Consider the following 19,727-nt stretch of genomic DNA (forward strand, 5'->3'; position numbering starts at 1 on the left):
AGCAGAAATGATACTAATATCAACCGCAGGGTACACAAGAGGATACATAACAGCCCAGTAGAAATCGTGGAAGAAGCCTTGAACTTTGAGTCGAGCGAAGGAAAGAGAGGTGTTTTTATCAAATGCTCTGACAGAAAAGCGGTTTTCCCGCAGAAGAATGACGGACACCATCCAGTACAGATTCGTACATATTATAACCTTATTTGTAAGACAATTTTGTCCCTCCCCACTCTTCAGATTCACCCGTCGAGGTGTCCTTTAATATCGGGACAATTTTGGAAAAAACTAGAGTTTTTTGTTTTTGAAAGAAGGCAGAATTCGGTTTAGCTCGAGAAGGAAGAATTCGGTTTCATTATTCTTAAGCAAATTAGGTTTTATTATTTTATTAATTGATTTAAATATTTCACGAGCTAATTACCTAGATTTATGTTTAAGTAACATTTAAAATTATACATCATTTGAATTAATGATAAAGTATTAAATTATACATTAATATATATGAATTAAGATTTCAAGTTCGAATATTATAAATTTAAGAGTGTGAGCGTTAATATTAAACGATTGAGAATTATTTTTAAATAAATATTATCTTATAATTACCTAATTAAATAAAATAAATATTATAGACTAATATATTAAATTTGAACCCATATATTACAAACCCGAAATGGAATATAATTAAGAAAGATATAAACATATAGAATAAACCAATGGAAAAGACAAGATTATGTTTTCTCCTGTATTTGTAACATGCAACTAAACATTTTATTATTATTTTTTATAATTGCTAAATTGTGTGGAAAATATAAGAGTATGATAAAAGTATCGAAAACGAAATAAGTAACCAAAACCTTACAGTTTTTTTTCTCGGCAAACTAATTTTATTAGGAAAGAGAAGCCTACATCCATTCCGATTCCGATTCCGATTATATGTTTCATTAAAAACTTTCTTATATTTAAATGAAGAAAAATAGTACATATAACCAAGAAATACAAAACAAGACTTGACTTATAAGGAGAATACAACAAAAGGCAACAAGGCAATCCAAGACAACAATGACAAACATACCAACGAGAGCCATACTAGACTTAGTTGATTATATAAGTGACGATTTTCAATTCTAAAAATGTTTATATCCTAATATTTGGTTAAATTACAACTCATATCCTATAAAATCTTAAAATTTATAAAATAATCTCTAAAATTATACCTAAATTCATAATGATCCAAAATTCATATATTAGAGTATAATTTTAGAGGCTATTATGTAGATCTTCAAAAATTCATAACAGTGAATCAACTATTAACAATTGTTATTTTAATTATAAAAAATATGATATGATATATTTAAGTGACTGAATTAATTACATGCATCCACGTTGGCCCATGATTTCACCGTCTAATTGAGTCCCATCACAATATATGGGTTCTCATCGCAATAACACTTTTCTTAGCACTAACTCAATACATTTCAAGTTAAGTCTCGTAGTGAAGCTCCGACTACTTTAAGTGTCCAAGGAAGTTATTTATATTCATCAATAATCTATCTAATTCAGAATTACACAATAGATTTTAGTGATTCCGGTGATGGTTGTTATGCCTGTTAATGATTGAGTGACCATTTTGCTATAAAATGGTTATTTTATAACTTTTGAAACTTTAATGATGAAAAAGAAACTTATCAAAAATTCAGTAACCGTTGATATAATTTACCCTCATATTTTTTCTTGAAAATAAAATAATTTTTTTATTAATGTGACATTTTTTTTATTAATCCGGACTAATAACAATGTATTATTTGTTTAAAGAAAACTCTCAACCATTTAACATTAAACAATCACACCCTAGTATTCCTGGTGCTCGAACTGAGATCTAAATAAATAACAACAATTCCTTTACCACCGAGGTTGTTTGGTTCGTGCTCTATGTGACATGTTTAATTAAGGGTAAAGTATATAAATGATCCCCTGACTATACAACACTACTTCGTTGAGTCTCAAAACTATTAAAATTACAAAATGGTCACTTGACTATTCATATTTTCCAAATTCTTTCTTTTCTGTTAAAAGATTAACGACCGTCTGAGTTGGACGTTAAAATGCTGACTTGGATATTATATAACCATATTTTAATGATGTCTACATACACAATTGTTGCTTTAAAAAACCATGATGTTTCAAGCGCTGAGTTGATGACATAATGTAAATAGAGACTCGATCTATAAAATACATCTCAAACGATTTTGAGAAAAGATTTTTTTCATATCTCAGTCAACAGGTTAACGTTTAGCTTAGACGAACGTCAATATTTTAACAGGAAAGAACAAATTTGGAACGCATGCATAATAGAATGACAATTTTATAACTTTAATAGTCAAATAACTCAACAAAATAGTGCCCTATAATCAGGAGACCATTTATATATTTTACCTTTTAGTTAATTTTAATCGGAGAACCACCCTTCAATACTCTTTCCGATTCCCCTTAAATTGTCGAGCAGTTTGGTCATAGGCACCTGTTATCCGTGGGAGTAACGGGTGCGGCTAACTCTAAATTAGGGCTGATTCCAAGGATTTACGTAGAACATGGGGTGTGGGGCATGCAAAGGAGACAACCTGCTTAAAACAAGCATGCAGCCAACCGGTGAGACTTGTTCCCTCTGCACATCCAGCTCATTTTTCAGTAATTCAAGTCGAGGATTGTTTTTCATGCGTCTGGTACTTTTCTAACGTACTTTCAACTTTCAGGTGGATGAATTACCATTTCAAGTGGAAGAGGATAACCATGCATTGAAAGAAAAGATAAAGATGGTAATTATATTCAGTAAGTTTAGAGTTTAAAATTTAATGTATAGTCCAAAGATAATACAAATAAGATTAAACAAAAATTTTACAAGATATTAACTCATCAAGTGATCTTATTGATAAAAAAGAAATATTGATCTCTCTAGAAATTTTGGGTTCGAGCAGCAATGTTTACAAGGTGTGTTATCAATAAGTTGTGAAATTTTTGAATAGATATTATCTTATAATCATTCCGAATTATTTATTTATTTTTTTAAAGATTCAAAAGAGTTAGAGAGAGAAGAGAAATTGAATTTTGCAAACGTGAGAACGATGTATCACATACAATAATTATTATAGGATTAGGATTACGAGAATTAGATCAGAACATATCATTGATGGAGTAAAGAGCATACCCCAATGCCAATAGTCAACTAAGGTGACAATTACTCATGTCTTTGCTTTTTCTATTATTCTACAAAGAAAATTGCATCATACAATTATTCTGATTACGAGTTTTTAAAAGATTAACTTTCATGAATTTGAAAACAATATTATTTAATTTAATAATTAATCTTTTTCTCAAAGATTTAATTACATGACAACCCATGGGGATACATCTATTGTGTTTCTTACCTGTCCTTCAGTTTGGTTTGGTTTAAGGATATCCATTTTCAGCTTTTCCATACCTAAGCTAACCTACCAAAAAATTCACTTTCTTTCATAATTTGAATGTAGGGATGAACTTGTCCTTTAAATTTTTTAATTTTTTTATAAAATTTATTTTTATACTTTTTATTAGTAATATATTTTCATCTCTTAGGGTACGTTTGATTCACGAAATATACAATTATCTTTAGAAATAAGATTACCGAAATTTAACATTACTCTCGGAATGTTATAATACCCTGTTTGGTTTGTTTAATGGGAATGCAAGATTACAGTATTGGTTGAAAAAATATAAGATTATTTGGATGTACATTTTACCAAATTATCCTTGTCATATATTTAACAAATAAAACTTTAATATTAAATTATAAATATTTGAATGAAAACTAATAAAAATATTTTAATTATTACACTATCTAAGTTTAAAGAAAAAAAATAAATTTAACATATAATTAATATAATTAGTATATCAAACTTATAATTTTAAATAATTTTCATAAGTGTCATATTTATTTATATAACATATAATATAATATGAAAAATAATATTGTGATCTTGACTGGACAAATATATTATTTTTTAATGTATAAGATCTATTTTTTAATAACTCAAAATTAAATATGATTTTAAATAATTACATTTTTACGATAATAATATTTTCACCTCATGAAATTATAAAATATTCAATATGCTAAATATTGAAAATAAAAAATAATTTTAACTACTCAAATTTATTAATATTTTATTAAATTAAACTCTTTATATATATATATATATTATTATTAAATTTATAATTTTGAATAACGTACGAAGAATAATAATTGAAAATGACTCATTTGAAGAAAAAAAATCATTATTTCAGGGGTATTTATATCGTAAGTGGTGAAAATTATTAATTACCTAAGAATTTGAAGGTAACGACATTCCTACAATTTTAACCCAAAAAATACTACTATTGATAATAAGTTATTAATCTTTTCCATGAACCAAACATGAGAATACAATTTAAAAAAAAATCATTCCCATGATAATGATCTTTTCCGCGAACCAAACACTTCTTTAAGATTTAATAAATTCGTTTCTTAGCCTAAATTACTGTTTCCAATGCCCGTATGCATAAAAATAATAAGGCTTTCCAGTTTGTGAAGCTGAATAAGGCTTTCATTAACATTGAACCTTTCACTAACAGTTTCCATAAGCTGCCAGGAAAACACTACTTTTTACAAATAACAAACCCAGAAGATGTCGCAATTCCTAGGTCTGAGTTAGATCTAATGACTAATTAATTAAACATAAAAAACCCTAATTGATATGGGTGAAAAAAATAGGAAAAAATCCACCAAAAAGCACGTTGAAGAAATGAGGTTAAAAAAAGAGAAACTAGCTATGCTTCTCTTGGCCATCTTTCTCCAAGGCAAAGGCAGAGCGCCCTTCAAAGCTCGATATTCTATATTGTTTGCCATTTTCATCTAAGCAAAGATGTAAGCGAGCGAAAAACAACTTCTTCACAAGGGATAGTGAGTCCCATATCATGGTCGAACCCGAACTCTTCCTCGGCTCGTCGGAGCAAACATTGGAACTCAGGGTGAGTCAGGAAAGTGATCGGGACGATGTATCGGCTCCGGTTTTCGCCGACGTAGACGGCAAAGTGGCCTTTTGGCACGTCGAGTGGGAGACCGTCTTCGTCGTACCCGTGTTTCTTGCCTAGGCTCGAACATCGCTTTAGGATCTGCTTGAGGACTGCGGCTTGAGACAGTTTGGATGGTTTTCTGATTGCCATTGGTGTTGTGGGAGGATTGAGAGGAGAGATGGAGGGATATTTATTAATTGATAGAGAGCCTGAGGCTGAGGAGTCATGTGGGACTGTGGGGGCTAAGCCGAAAGGGACAAACCATGGGTGTTATTTTGGGTATGTATGTGTTAATTAATTGTTGTATTTGCTGCGCATAGGACACGATAAGGAGCCAAACGCTACCATTTGAAATTTCTATTCTTGTTGGTCCTCCTAATGACAACATGGACCCTCTCTCCCTATTAGTGACCATTTATATAGTTTACCGTTTTAACTTTGAATGCCATCTCTACCTGAATAATAAGTGTAGCAGAGAGCAATGTGCATCGGTTTGGCTGGTTTTTGGAATTTCGTGATTGTTTTGGCTTGTGATTCTGTGCAGAAACCCATGTGGTTTCCACTGTTAGATTTGCAGGTTTTGATCATGGAGTTTGCATGGTCAGTATGTGAATTCAGTTTAGCCATATTTCATCTACAAAATGAAAATGAAGCCATGCCTGCCATGGAATAAAAGCCCCTTGAGCGTTGGGTGCATCAATTTGGAGAGAATGTCCCCAAGATGCCGGTGGGGTTTTTTTTTAATGTGGTCCTGCTGAAATCTGCACCGCTCAAACATGAAAATATTCATACTATTTTAGAGACATTTATTAATGGCTATACTTCCAAATGAGGCTCACCATTGGTATCTTCCTAGCCTAGCTTGGTTCCACATCTTAGTGATAACCCTAACAAGTTGACCAAATGAAAAAGAAAGACAGAATTAATTTTATGTACTAATGACATTGTTATTTGAGAGATCAATGCTAGATTTTACAGCAACAACAAGGAACAAAAAGCACAGCAAACAATTTACTTCATCTGTCACAATCTGTGAAAGACACTTGCATGTTCTGTGAATGAGAGAAATGGTTGAAAAAGCGAAGAGGAGACGAGAAAGCCCCACCACCCATCACCGAAATACGGTTCTTTTGTTGAGCCAAGATAGGTCTCTTGAGAGGGATACATATATATATATATATATATATATATATATATATATATAGATATATTCTTTTATGGTTGAAAAAGACTTTGGCTTTTGGTTCATCACATGAAGGCCATGTTACTTTTGTCCTGTAAAAGACAACATAGTATGATCCTTTGAGATCATTCCCCCTACTGCTTCAAATTGCAGTACACATACCCTTTTACCCTTCCTTCACTCGAAACTGTAAACTGCTCTCTAGGGATCTTTTTTATGTCCCTAAATATCGTAAAGGTCATCGGTTTTGGCTAATCGTACCATGTCGACAGTAATCGAGTTCCAAGTAAAGCATTCGGAGGAAATTGTACTTGATCAAATACAGGAAACTTGGTGCAGAACAATAAACACTCATTGGAAATTACCTGATCCTAATGAAGCATTAATCTGAACAAGCAGCATGTAGCAGCGTTGTACATCTAAAGAGCTTCCAGGAGTAAACTATGTAATTAAAAACTGTTGGTTCATATCACACTCAGTCACATTACTATGCCATCATGTGCCCGTCAGTAAAAGATTTGAACCGTTGGTTCTGCCCGTCAATCACGCTAATCTGTCGTCTGGGCTTAGCAATATGAGCTTGTACCTACAGATTCCTTCACATCTCTGAGTTATATTGGAACAATGCATTCTGAAAAGATGTCGGTGAACGAGTTCGGGGGAAAAAAAACTATTTCTATTTCTTGGGGTTATCTTATGATCGGCTTTTGAACTAATAATCAAGCTCGACTTATGCTTGTCAGTTGTAATTATAGGAACAACATATCTCTTGTCGATGAAGCTGGAAGCAACCGTTAAAGAGTTGATAGAGGAGGAATGCTTTGTGCATACGGGAACGGTGAATCGATCTCCTTTTACTGGAGAATGTCTAGCAACAATCAACAAATTGATGGCAAGAAGTTCATATGTTTTACTCTTTTTATCCTTGTTATTTCAATGTATGTATTCCATGTGATATCAGAATATTAATATGTGTGTATATATATATTTAAAATTTAGGTGATAATATTGTATAATTTAGTATCATGTCACTATACTCTACACAGAATCGAAATTCGGAAAATTTTTTATGAATAATAAGATGGGCCGGGTTGATGTGTCGGACCGGGACACGTCATAATCAAAGACTTATCCAGCACCCGATGGGCCTCACTAACATAGTTTGCTATTTACTTAGGAACGAACCAAAAGTCCCACATCGCTGAAAAACATATTAGTAAGCCCTTCGGGATGTCCGATAAAATTGAAACGATAGAGATAAGATCAACATGCCCTGCGCATGGATGACACGAACATATCGAGAAATGGTTTAATTTTTTTCTACCTTCTTCCATTTTCCATCTCCGAACCTGTTAGCGCTTCAGAAATTTATAGTTTTCTGTTTATTTATTTTTCTGGGTTTGTTTAGATATTCATCTTCATGGGGTTTTTTTTTTCTTTTCACTTCAGGTTGCAGTTTAGTCTCTCTCTGGGTTTGTTTATTAATTTGTTTTTGCAATTTTTTCTTGGTTTGAATTTCATCTGCACGGGTCTTGCGCACTTAAGATTGCAATTTGAAGTTTTTGTTACTGGGATTGCCCTGGTTTACCCTCTGAAACAATGAATGCCTCGAAATCTTTTAATTAGATTTGAGATTCGATTTGGCTTTGAGTTTGCTGAATTAACTTGCAATGTTTGTGCAATCTGTTACTTAAGATTGAAAGTGTTCTTTAACAGGGTTTTAAATTTGCAATGTGTTCGTGCAATCTGTTCGTATCCTTGAATCCCTTTTTCCTTGAAAGTTATTCGTTTAGATCTGTGGTCAAATTTCATGTTTTTTAGAATCGGAATTGAGTGGCTGTACTGGGGTTTCATTAAGATTATGCTTAAGAGGTCTCACATGGTCTTGTCTCAATGATCTTCTATGAGATAAAGAGCTGAAATCATACTTGGTCTGTTTGTGGACAAACAATGTGCCCTAAGGTATTGAAAGAAAACCAACCAAAGGTCAGAAAAAGATTGGAATATTTGATGTAGACAGAAGAAATGAAAAATGAGAGTTAGAAATGGATGTATATACTTAAATAATGGACCAAAATGGTACAGAGCCTAAGGCTGCTATAACAGAGGACCATTTGATCTTCAGGTTGAACTTTAGTGGACAATGGGGGGTCAGGCCCCTACTTTACCACAAGTATTCTCCTTAGATGATAACTCTGGTCTGGCCTACAACTTAAATGGGATGTATATAAAATACTTAGATGTGATAAAAGACATGTCCAAGAACCAAACATTGGGTTGTGTTCCTTTGTTGCAGTAGCTTATAGGGCAAGCCCTCGTGAAGAGCACCTGAAGCGTGTCCTACAGGCTTGAACTTGTCAAAATGTTATCATCTGTTGGGATGCAAGGTCATGTGATTCCTCCCGGTAGATATCTCCCAAGCAGTTTCTCTTCGCCACTCGATTAGCATGAGATTGCTGACCATATACAATATTTTCTCTTTATAAATACAGATTCTAATGGATAGATCCACCAAGTGCCAGAGCCTTTCCTAGCTACTTCTCTAAATTCCAATTCCACACTCTCATTCCCTCATCCCAACAATCTCTCCAAAACGATGGGTTTCCTCTTGACGAGAATTGTTAATGCTAAGTCGAGTTTGAAACGGACTCTTTCATCTTCGGAGACCACAGTGGTGCCCAAAGACCACAGTGGTCCCCATATCAATACTGAAGCATCCTTCATTCCAGAATCTGTTGAGTGAAGCTGAAGAAGAGTTTGGTTTCACTCACCCCATGGGTGCTTTGACAATCCCTTGTAGCGAAGAAGCTTTCATTGATCTCACTTGCAATATTCAATGCTCATGAGAAGCAATGACGTGAAAACGGCTAACCATGCAGCGATTGACTGATCTTCAACTCAACTGACACCTCCTAAATTTTGTGTTTTAGGAAGCGTGTAAGGTGGATTGTTGTTATCTGCAATCCCATGCCCTTGTCTTCTGATTTTGTAACTTACATATAAATGCCAAATTTCTTTTTGGAGAAAGTATTTCTTGTCATGAATAATGTTTCCGATGTTGTGGGAAAATTTCAGCCGAAATCCAAGGAACTCTAAGAATTTTCTTGAAGAACAAACAAAGTAGGGATTGTCTTGGACTCTAACTGCTCAGTCAGTGTTATGATCAGTTGCTGCAACATTGCTTTTATTGTTTCTTGGTTGCTTCCATGTTGATATTGTATTCTACTACTTGTCATAGATGGAGAATCTTATCTTCTACAACATTGCTTTTATCATCTCTTGGTTGTTTCCATATTAAATCAAAATGTATTTTTGCAGAAGAAGAGTTTGTTTTTACATCCAATGGGTACTTTGACAATTCCCTCTCCTGAAGATATGTTCATTTATATGATAGTTGGATTTGATTCCCACAATGTTGCGAGGTAATAGTTGTTCGCGTCTTTGGAAGGGTATCTATCGGGTTTGGGAGGACGTGCTAGGTGGTTTAAGTTGGAACATCCTAAATGGGCAACAAACATATTTTTGGTTCGATGCTTGGTTGAGCAATGAGGGTCCTTTAGTACACAAAAGACTTGATTGTGTACCGGATTCTATCCTAAAAAAAATTGCTGCGACAAGCACCCCCGCATGCTGATTTTGGGGCTGATACTTTTGGCGATGGGATGAGAGGAGAATTTCCTTTACCAAATCAACATATCGCGCACTTGTTGTAACAGAGGATGAACCGAATGGTGGGCATTGAAAGGTTATTTGGAAGCTCGATGTTCCGTATTTTGGCTCAAATCGGTAAACTACTTACGAATAAGGGGAGAGTTTGGCGCCACAAAGCCACGAAGATACGAATCATGTGTTACATCATTGCGCTAATGCTCGCTCCTTATAGACTAACTTGATTCATTGGAAGAAGATTGTCGAGTTCATGGCAAAACCATTCAACGTCTGGCTATGGGAAAATTTGCAAAGCAATAATAGACTTTCAATGTTAATAATTGGGATATGTTGTTTCCAGTTATTTGTTGGAATTTACGGAAGTTCCAGAATTCAAAATTTTTTATAGCAATTTTATTAAACACGGTAGTGTTTTAACACGAAGCAAGAGACTTGTTGAGGAGATAGTTATGGGAGTACACATCGACACAAGACTATCTTTCATGAAGTTAACTATTCTATATGGAAGCCACCTTTAGAAGGATGGGTTAAAGTGTGGAATCAGTTCATTCCAGCGATAGTGCGGCTGCTGTGGGGGGTGTCATCCGTAATGATAGAGGGGAGTGACTCTTCGGATTTTCCAGAAGTTCAAGTGAGTGTTCAGCATTGCTAGCCGAACTTTAGGCGATACACGATACTTTGCACCATGTTTGTAAATTTGGTTACCGTAATATAGAAGTGGAGACATATTGCATGCATTGGAAGGACCTTTGAACACGTTTAGCAAGACAACACTTGTAGATTCAACTAGATTGTTGACGGAACAAGAATGAAAAATTAATTTGAAAAAAGAGAGAGGAAGGAATACAAGAGACGATTTTAATATACAAACTGAATGAAAGAGGAGAAAAATGAAGCAACATTGTTCATTCATGAAAACCTTTTTAACCGGGAGTGAGAGATTATAGATTAAGTGATAAATGATGGCATAAAAGACTAGAGCATGGAAAATAGATTATGGCTGAAGTTATCCACACAACATCAGAAACAAAATTCATCACAAGAAACAGCTTCTCTGAAAGAAATTCTGCATTTATACAATGGTTACAAAAATTAAAATGGTTGACAAGGGCATCGGCGGAATACAATCCACCTTACATGCTTGGTTCCTAAAACACAAATTTGGGAGGTGTCAGTTGAGTTAAATAGCAGACAGTCTCTGCTTGGTTAGCCAATACGCAAATCGCTTCATCTCATGAGCGTTGCAGATTGCAAGTAAGATCGACAAAAGTTTCTTCACTACAAGGGATTGTCAAAGCACCCATAGGGTGATCGAATCCGAACTCTTCTTCAACTTCACTCAACAAAGTCCGGAATGAAGGATGCTTCAGGAATGATACGGGGACTACAAATCTCTTCTTTTCAGCTTCTCCAACATAAACAGTAAAGTGGCCTTTGGGCACCACAGTGGTCTCCGAAGTTGAAAAAGTCCGTTCCAAACTCGGCTTAGCACTAACAATTCTCGGCAAGCGGAAACCCATCGTTCTGGCGAGGCTGTTGGGATGAGGGAATGAGAGTGTGGAATTGGAATTTAGAGAAGTAGCTAGGAAAGGCTTTGTCACTTAGTGGAGCTATCTATTAGAATCTGTATTTATAAAGAGAAAATATTGTATATGGTCAGCAATTTTAGGCTAATTGAGTGGTGAAGAGAGACTGCTTGGGAGATATCTATTGGGAGGAATCACATGGTCTTGCATCCCAACAAATAATAACATTTCGACATGTTCGAGCCTGTAGGACACACACTTCAGGGTGCTCTTCACAAGGGCTTGCCCTACAAGCTATTGCAATCAAGGAACACAAAGCCAGTGTTTGGCTCTTGGACATTTCTTTTATCCAATTAGTCTAAAATCCCTTCCAACATTGTTTGTTTATATATTTCATTCATGTATGAAGCAAACTGTACCATCTCATAAAGCTTTATATGCTTAAAATCTTGAACGCCCAACTGTACATTTCCAATCTTTAGCCTATTCTCTATTGGCCTCCTTTTTTTCCCATTTTAAGTTGTAGGCCAGGCCTGAGTTATCAGTCAAGGAGAATGCTTGTGGTAAAGTAGGAGCCTGACCCCGCATTGTCCACTAAAGTTCAAGCTGAAGATCAAAGGGTCCTCTGTTATAGAAGCCTCAGGCTCTCATCCATGTCGGTCCATTATTTAAGCATCCCTATATCTAAATCTCGTGTTTCATTGCTTCTGTCTACCTGAAATACTCCAATCTTTTGCTGGCCTTTGGCTGGTCTTCTTTCAAGACTCTAGGGTACATTGTTTCTCCACAAACAGACCATAATATGATTTCAGCCCTTTATCTTATAGAAGATCATAGAGGAAAGACCATGTGAGACTTCTTAAGCATCATCATAATGAAACCCCAGCACAGCCACTCATTTTCATGTTTTAGAGATTTGTTTGCTTATCATTCTTAGTACTGATAAACAAACAGACAAAATAGTTGACATTAGGTGTCTCCTACAGTCTTACTGTCAATAAAATTGGTAGCTGCAATTTTGGAATAAGAACCAATCATGTAGCTACGCCCATCCACTTGCAAAATAGTTTCAGTTGGTCTTAATGGCTTAAATCATTTTGTATCTTAATTTATTGTCATATCTGCACAACCAAACATTCTTCCAACAATTATCCACTTATCTGATCTTTTAGAGCCTTACTAATAATATGCAAAAGCAAATTGGAAGCATGAAGTCATTTTAGAACAAGATAGATCATGTACCGTGCTACTAAAGATCAACAAAGGACCATGGAAAATTCAGAAAAAAGACAAAAATTTCAATTGAATGATACATTTCTTACGGTCATTTTCCATATTAATTGATAGAAAAAGTTGCAGTTACAACCATCTCTAAATTTTCACTTAGGGAGATTCCCCCAAGGCAAAAAAAGGATGGAGAAAAAAGGTGTCTACATAGTATTCTTGATGTTTGTTTTACAAAATTATATAGCCGATTAGTGTTAAATTCTCTGACAATCAATTCAAGCGAGAGGTAACTTCAAGAAAGATGTCTTCGTTGCAGGGAATTCTGAGACCACCAGTAGGATGTCTATATCCGAACTCTTCTTCCGACAAGCCTAGCAAATCTCGAAACGAAGGCTGGTTCAGGAATGACACTGGTATCACAAACCTCTTCTAGTTTTCTCCAACATAAACTGCAAAGTAGCCCTTGGGAACTTTCTTAGCGCTAACAATGCGAGGGAGGCGGATAGCCATGGTTTTCACCTTTTTTATGGAAGAAGAAGATCTTAAAAACTTGGAAAGCAAAGGTGAACAAATTTAGTAATTGTGAAGATAAATGTTGCCAAATGAACTTGTATATATTGTGAGGGTTACAAGGGAAATGTTGTTCTATCAAGTAGGGGATGCTGAATGAGTGAGGAAGGGGCAATTAATTGCTGGGGTCTGATGAGTAATGAAAGAGACATGGGTTAATATGGGAGAATGGACGGTCACATGTTCTTGTCTTTGGAGCCATAGAAAGCTTATTTGCTCACTACTTCACCATGTGTGTTTGGCATGCTTGAGACATAAAAGCTACCATTCAATGATAAGAAACATATAGCATGGAAGAATTCAAGAATTCACTTATTTGTTATTTGCTGAAACATATGGCCAGAGACATGTAACATAAACATTTAGAGGAAGAGATTTGGTAATTCATCTGCCTGGTGATGGTTCCATTAAGCATATTTGATCAACATCTTTAGATGTACCGAAAGGTTTCGTTGCAGTTTATGTTGGAGAATCTGAAAAGAAGAGATATGTTGTTCCTGTATCATTTTGGAACCAACCTTTGTTACAAGATTTGCTAAGCATATCGGAAGAAGAATTTGGTTTTAATCATCCACTGGGTGCTTTGACAGTTAAGTCTGTCATGGAAATATGTTCATTCATATAACTTCTCAGGAATTTGGTTTTAACCATCCACTGGTTTTAATCAAGAATGCTTTTTTCCCTCTTTAGCAATCAGCCTTAATTTACAACAGTTTTTTCAACCAAGACACAGGAAAGCCTAATCAATGAGTTAATACTTGTTCATCACAGATCAAACTCTCCTCTTTCCTTTTAGTTGTTTAGTTGTACATCTGCATCTAATATCTAACTATCCCCTTCTGATATTTTTTCCTGGATTAATCATTCATGGATAAGTAATCCAGGAATGTTGAACATTTGGCCTGTAATTTGCTTTTGCTTTCCAAATAGATGTAACATAGAACTGGTCAAACTTAAAATATCAAGAGAAGGATATGTTTGGTAAATTATATCATTGACCAATAAAGCACAAATTAGATGTAATATAAAGCTAGTCGAAGAAAAAGTATCTATGACAATATACTTTTGTAAAAAGATTATTTTTCCATTCAATTTGTAGAGTGATTACAAAAAGTAATTGAGTTCACAAAGTGTATGGGATTGCATAAAACAATCCACCAATTACAGTTGCTTCCTATGCAAAACAAACTGGTATTTGCCTGTTAAGGAGAGTTGGTGTCAGCTGCTTGGTTAGCCATTATAGAATCTCTAACTTTATGAGCTTTGGAAGCTGCAGATGAGATCAAGGAAGGCATCTTCACCGCAGGGGATTGTTAGAGCACCCATAGGATGATTAAATCCATATTCTTCTTCAGCTTCGCTCGGCAACTTTTGGAATGAATGATGGTTCAGAAGTGAAATCGGGGCAAAGAATCTCTTCTTTTCATCAGCTTTATCCGACATAAACAACAAAGCGGCCTTTGGGCACCGCTGTCGTATCTGAAAACGAAAGACTCCGCTTTAACAATTCTTGGCAAGCGAAAACCCATGAGTTTGTGATGAGTATGGATTCTTTTTACTTGTGGTAGATAGAAGAAGTGTAACTGGTTCTGTTGGGAAGGCTTTGGAAGTGAGGGGCTGTTGTTAGAATGTCTATTTATAGAGAGAGCTAGAAAATAGTTCATGGCATTGGTCAAGCAATCTGAGGCTGAATTTGTGGTCGAAAAGAAATTTCAATGGGAAAATCTTTAAGAAGACATGGTTTGAGGAATCACATGGTCATGCCTCCCAACAAACGATAGCATTTTGACAAGTTTGGTACCTAAGTTCATTCTGTTGCAGATCTACCATAGCTGAGCATTCAATGTGACCAACAAAGCTGGCCTATTTGGAAGACTATTTATTAGATGACAATAAATTTAACTTAGCAGATCATATGGATGGAAAGCCATGTAGTCGAGCGGTGGCCAGAAAAAATGATTTGGTATGCAGAGACCTACATGTTTGCTGATAACTAGAATCAAAGACTAATAATATACATCAAAACTGCTTGCAATAGTTGCTCTCTATCGGTGTTGAACACAGAAATAATCTAGTTGCCAATGCATGTGAGATTGTTTCATTTGCGCTCACAACACACGAGGATAGCCTCAGTTTTTTCAAGAAATAATTGGTTGAATAGAAGTGCTAATAGCAGCAGAAACATGCTTCCGAGCTACCATGTGCAACAAAGGGTTGAAATTTTCAGATTAATGGCAACTTTGACCTCAAATTCATACATTTAACCAATGATAATAAGTCATCCATTTTTATCTGAATTGATCACTGCCAACAAAAGGTTCTAAAGTTACAAGTCCATGTTATATATATATATATATATATAGAAGATCACAAGTAGCGTTGTCTGAAGTACTTTTTGATATGGTATGTTCCTATATTGGCTGATAACATGCCATCACAGTAGCTGCCTACGACAGCAAAGAAATAGCTATCAACTGCAATACTTTCATGCAATAGACATCCTGTTAATGTATGGAACCCATTTTAACCAGGTATGAAAGATCATAAGTGAAAGACATGGAGAAAGCTCATGATGAGACCATCAAAATGAGGATAAGAATTTCCTTTGAAAATATGGATGAATTTGATCCTTTTAGAACCTTAGTAGTAATACCTAAAGAAACAATTAAAGTTCAAAAGAGAACAAGGGACCATTGAAAATTCAGAAAAGAAATGATGCCATTCATACTTTAATTTTCCATATTGGTTGATAGAAACAGTTACATTTCACGTTTATACCAGCATTTTTACATTATATATGAGGACCTGGTAGTCTTACACGCACAAACACAAATTTGAGACTTTGCTCATCACTTAAACACTACAGAACAACACGAAGAATTATCGAACTTGAAGACCAATAATCAAGTTCCAATGTTTAACAACAAAACCTACAAAAAGTCATCATTTAACCAGAAATATCAATGGATTTGACGTCATGTTTCTTCACTTCCACTTTGGGAACAACAGTAAGAACCCCACTTTCCATGGAAGCTTTAACTTGATCCGTTTTGAAGTTCTCAGGCAACCGGAATCTCCTCATAAACTTCCCACTTCTAAGTTCAACCCTGTTCCAAATATCATTATTTTCTTCCTTCTCAACGTTCCTCCCCCCACTGATTTGAAGCACTCTGCATCTTCAGTCTCTACTTTCACTTCTTTTTTCTTATACCCAGGAAGATCATCCTTGAAGACGTTGCTCCTCACCATCACCCACTGTTTTTGAATTTATCGGAGTTGTGTTTCGTCCTAGCGATGGTGGCTGGATCATTGGATTTCAAAAAGCTCTTGGTATCGTTAACATCTCTTCAAGCTGAACTGTGGAGTCTATACATTGGTCTTCAAGTGGTATGAACCCATGATTTTCAGATTTTGAACGGCTCCAAGGGCAATCATATTGTGCGGAAGCCTTGAAGTGGTATCCTTTCAAGATGTACATGACAGAAAGGAAACATATAGAAACTGCGATATTCGTAAAATGAAATACATTTATTTAGACCCCATATTCCAAAATCTCAAAAAAAATAAAATAAAAAAAACTGTAAAAGGTCGAATTTTCATGCAAATAGATCTTATTCATACATGAAACCCTTTAAATCAGGAGTGAGAGATTATATATTACGTGGTAAATGATGGCATAAAAGGCTTCTGACCGTAGGCTGAAATTGTCCACACATCAGAAATAAAATTCATGGAGTTTCTCTGAAAGAAATTCTGCATTTATATATTAGTTACAAAATTTTATCTAGTTGACAAGGGAATGGGATTGCATAAAACAATCCACCTTACACACTTGCATCCTAAAACTAAAATTTGGGAAGGGTCGGTTGAGCTAAATATCAGTCAATCTCTGCTTGCTTAGCCAATTCGCACATCATTTCATCTCATGAGCTTCGCAGATTGCGAGTAAGATCGCCAAAAGCTTCTTCACTACAAGGGATTGTCAAAGCACCCATAGGGTGATCAAATCCAAACTCTTCTTCAGCTTCACTCAACAAAGTCTGGAATGAAGGATGCTTCAGCAATGATATGGGGACTACAAATCTCTTCTTTTCAGCTTCTCCAACGTATACAGCAAAGTGACCTCGGGGAACCACTGTGGTCTCTGAAGATGAAAGAGTCCGTTTCAGACTCCGCTTAGCATTAACAATTCTTGGCAAGCGGAAACCCATGGTTTTTGTGAGATTGTTAGGATGAGGAAATGTGTGGAATTGGAATTTAGAGAAGCAGCTAGGAAATGCTTTGGCACTTGGTGGAGCTATCCATTAGAATCTGTATTTATAAAGAGAAAATATTGTATATGGTCAGCAATCTCAGGCTAATTGAGTGGTGAAGAGAAATTGCTTGAGAGATATCTATTGGGAGGAATCACATGGCCTTTCATCCCAACAAATAATAGCATTTTGACAAGTTCTAGCCTGTAGGACACACTTCAGGTGTTCTTCACAAGGGCTTGCCCTATGAGCTACTGCAGCCAATATAAGCCAGTGTTTGGCTCTTGGACATATCTTTTTTTGCATCCAATTAGCCTAAAATCCCTTCCAACATTGCTTGTTTATATATTTCATTCATGTCAGAAGCATTTTGTAGCTAATATCATAAAGCTTCATATGCCTAAAATCTTGAGCGCCCAACTATTATTGGCCTCTTTTTCTGTTCCATTTTAAGTTGTAGGCCAGGCCAGAGTTATCAACTAAGGAGACTGCTTGTGGTGAAGCAGGTTGTTGGTCCATCATTTAAGCATCTGCATTCATATCTAACTCTCATTTTTCATTTCCTCTGTCTACATCAAATACTCCAATCTTTTGCTGGCCTTTGATTGGTCTTCTCTCAAAACTTCAGGGCACATTGTTTGTCCACATACAGACCATAGTATGATTTCAGCCCTTCCATCTCATAAAAGATCATAGAGACAAGACCATGTGAGACTTCTTAAGCATTATCTTAATGATTTCAGTTCTTCATTTCCATGTTTTAGATGATTTTTTTTGTTTATCATTCTTCTATATATAGCAGCATATTTTGATCACAAATGAAAAGCCAACTCAACCCTTCACAGTGCAACCCTTCAAAAGCCTCCAAATAGAACAAATACTTTGACATCTTGTGTTTTGATCAACAGAAAAGATATGACAATTCGCCTGCCTGGTCTTGTTGCCGCTAAGCATGTTTTCAGCTGTTCCGCTCTTGTTTTTTTTTGGGGGGGGGGGGGACCTGACATCTTAAGATTTACCAGAAGGTACCAGTAACAGCCTTGTAGACCATTTCACCTCATTCGTTTCTCAACTCCCCCAATCTTTCATCATCTTCATCAATTATCAACTGCTCACAGAAAAAGAAGTAAACCACACTGGTTAATGAGTTCTGCTCACATAAAAAGTTGCATATGATTGTATCTTTGACATGGTTTTCCGGTAATAGAATTTGGTCACACTTTTCTTACTAGAAGAGGTTTTTAATGAGGCCGTCATTTTTATCTCTAAAAAATATTGTGGTTCTATAGCGATTATTTCTAAAGTATTAAATTTCAGGTCTAAAATAGTAAATAATGAACATTCATTTAGTATAAAAATATACATCAATTTTAAATCATAGGAGATATCTCATAGGTCATTGTTCTTCTAATAAAAAAACCAAATTTATTAAAAATGTATTTGAGAAAAAAAAATTGACACACTTAAGTTATCGAAGAAATATATTCGTGATGAAAATTCAATGGATGGAAAATAATAAAAAAGATTAAGTCCTTGGATAATATTATGAAACTAATTGATAACTAAAAAATATTTTCCTTATTTTTTCTGTGTTTGATAACTAGGAAATGTTTTCTGAAAAACATTGTCCGGTGTTCGATAGTTGAAATTAATTTTCCCAGTGTAATTTATTTTTCTATTTCCTTTGTATTTTCTGTAAATTATTTTACCATCTAAATTTTTTATAAAACATTTTCATAACTTTTCACTTCAGAGTATAAGCATTAAAAAAAATTATTTTATACATTTAATATTAAAATCATATTTTAATATCATTTTAATAAAAAAATATTAATTAATAAAATATTTAATATAAAAATAATATAATTTTAATAATATTATATTTTTAATATTACATTAATATATATATTCAGATATATTACAAACTATTTTTAATTTAGTAATATATAATAAATTATTAATATTTATCAATTATCTTTATATAAATATAATATTATTAAATTATTAATAATGAGTAATATTAATTTATATATTTAATATTAATATTATAATTTATTTTTACGTTAATAAAATACTAATAATTAAAATTAAGGTTGTTCAAATGGTTAATTCAATCACCTATCGAATAAATTGAACTCTTTTTCTTTAATCATTAGCCGAATTTTTTTTTTTTGAAAATATTAATCAAACCGTACTTTATTCATTTTATGAAAATCA

General features: G+C 34.5%; 3 protein-coding genes, 1 non-coding gene and 1 pseudogene across 4 annotated transcripts; 1 reads left to right on the forward strand and 4 right to left on the reverse strand.

Moving 5' to 3' along the window:
* Positions 1–4,894: 4,894 nt before the first annotated feature.
* Positions 4,895–5,251, reverse strand: LOC120203377 (auxin-responsive protein SAUR50-like). Its single transcript, XM_039203683.1, has one exon. It carries the CDS (start codon positions 5,230–5,232, stop codon positions 4,918–4,920), a length of 315 nt encoding a protein of 104 aa, XP_039059614.1. The 5' UTR covers positions 5,233–5,251; the 3' UTR covers positions 4,895–4,917.
* Positions 5,252–7,484: 2,233 nt separating this feature from the next.
* LOC120203571 lies at positions 7,485–7,584 on the forward strand. The gene has a single exon (XR_005523835.1). It is a non-coding gene; the product is annotated as a U6 spliceosomal RNA (small nuclear RNA).
* Positions 7,585–11,161: 3,577 nt separating this feature from the next.
* LOC120203424 (auxin-responsive protein SAUR21-like) lies at positions 11,162–11,719 on the reverse strand. The gene has a single exon (XM_039203720.1). It carries the CDS (start codon positions 11,452–11,454, stop codon positions 11,167–11,169), a length of 288 nt encoding a protein of 95 aa, XP_039059651.1. The 5' UTR covers positions 11,455–11,719; the 3' UTR covers positions 11,162–11,166.
* A 4,292-nt stretch (positions 11,720–16,011) lies between these two features.
* On the reverse strand, positions 16,012–16,506 carry LOC120203522 (annotated as a pseudogene).
* A 491-nt stretch (positions 16,507–16,997) lies between these two features.
* LOC120203423 (auxin-responsive protein SAUR21-like) lies at positions 16,998–17,759 on the reverse strand. Its single transcript, XM_039203719.1, has one exon. It carries the CDS (start codon positions 17,466–17,468, stop codon positions 17,181–17,183), a length of 288 nt encoding a protein of 95 aa, XP_039059650.1. The 5' UTR covers positions 17,469–17,759; the 3' UTR covers positions 16,998–17,180.
* Positions 17,760–19,727: the final 1,968 nt, after the last annotated feature.

The sequence above is a fragment of the Hibiscus syriacus genome, unplaced genomic scaffold (genome assembly GCF_006381635.1).
Source record: "Hibiscus syriacus cultivar Baekdansim isolate YM2019G1 unplaced genomic scaffold, ASM638163v2 tig00009942_pilon, whole genome shotgun sequence".
NCBI lineage: Eukaryota > Viridiplantae > Streptophyta > Magnoliopsida > Malvales > Malvaceae > Hibiscus > Hibiscus syriacus.

Excerpts from the sequence above, each read along its gene's own strand:
- LOC120203377 (XM_039203683.1), bottom strand. The coding sequence starts at position 5,232 with ATGGCAATCAGAAAACCATCCAAACTGTCTCAAGCCGCAGTCCTCAAG.
- LOC120203424 (XM_039203720.1), bottom strand. The coding sequence starts at position 11,454 with ATGGGTTTCCGCTTGCCGAGAATTGTTAGTGCTAAGCCGAGTTTGGAA.
- LOC120203423 (XM_039203719.1), bottom strand. The coding sequence starts at position 17,468 with ATGGGTTTCCGCTTGCCAAGAATTGTTAATGCTAAGCGGAGTCTGAAA.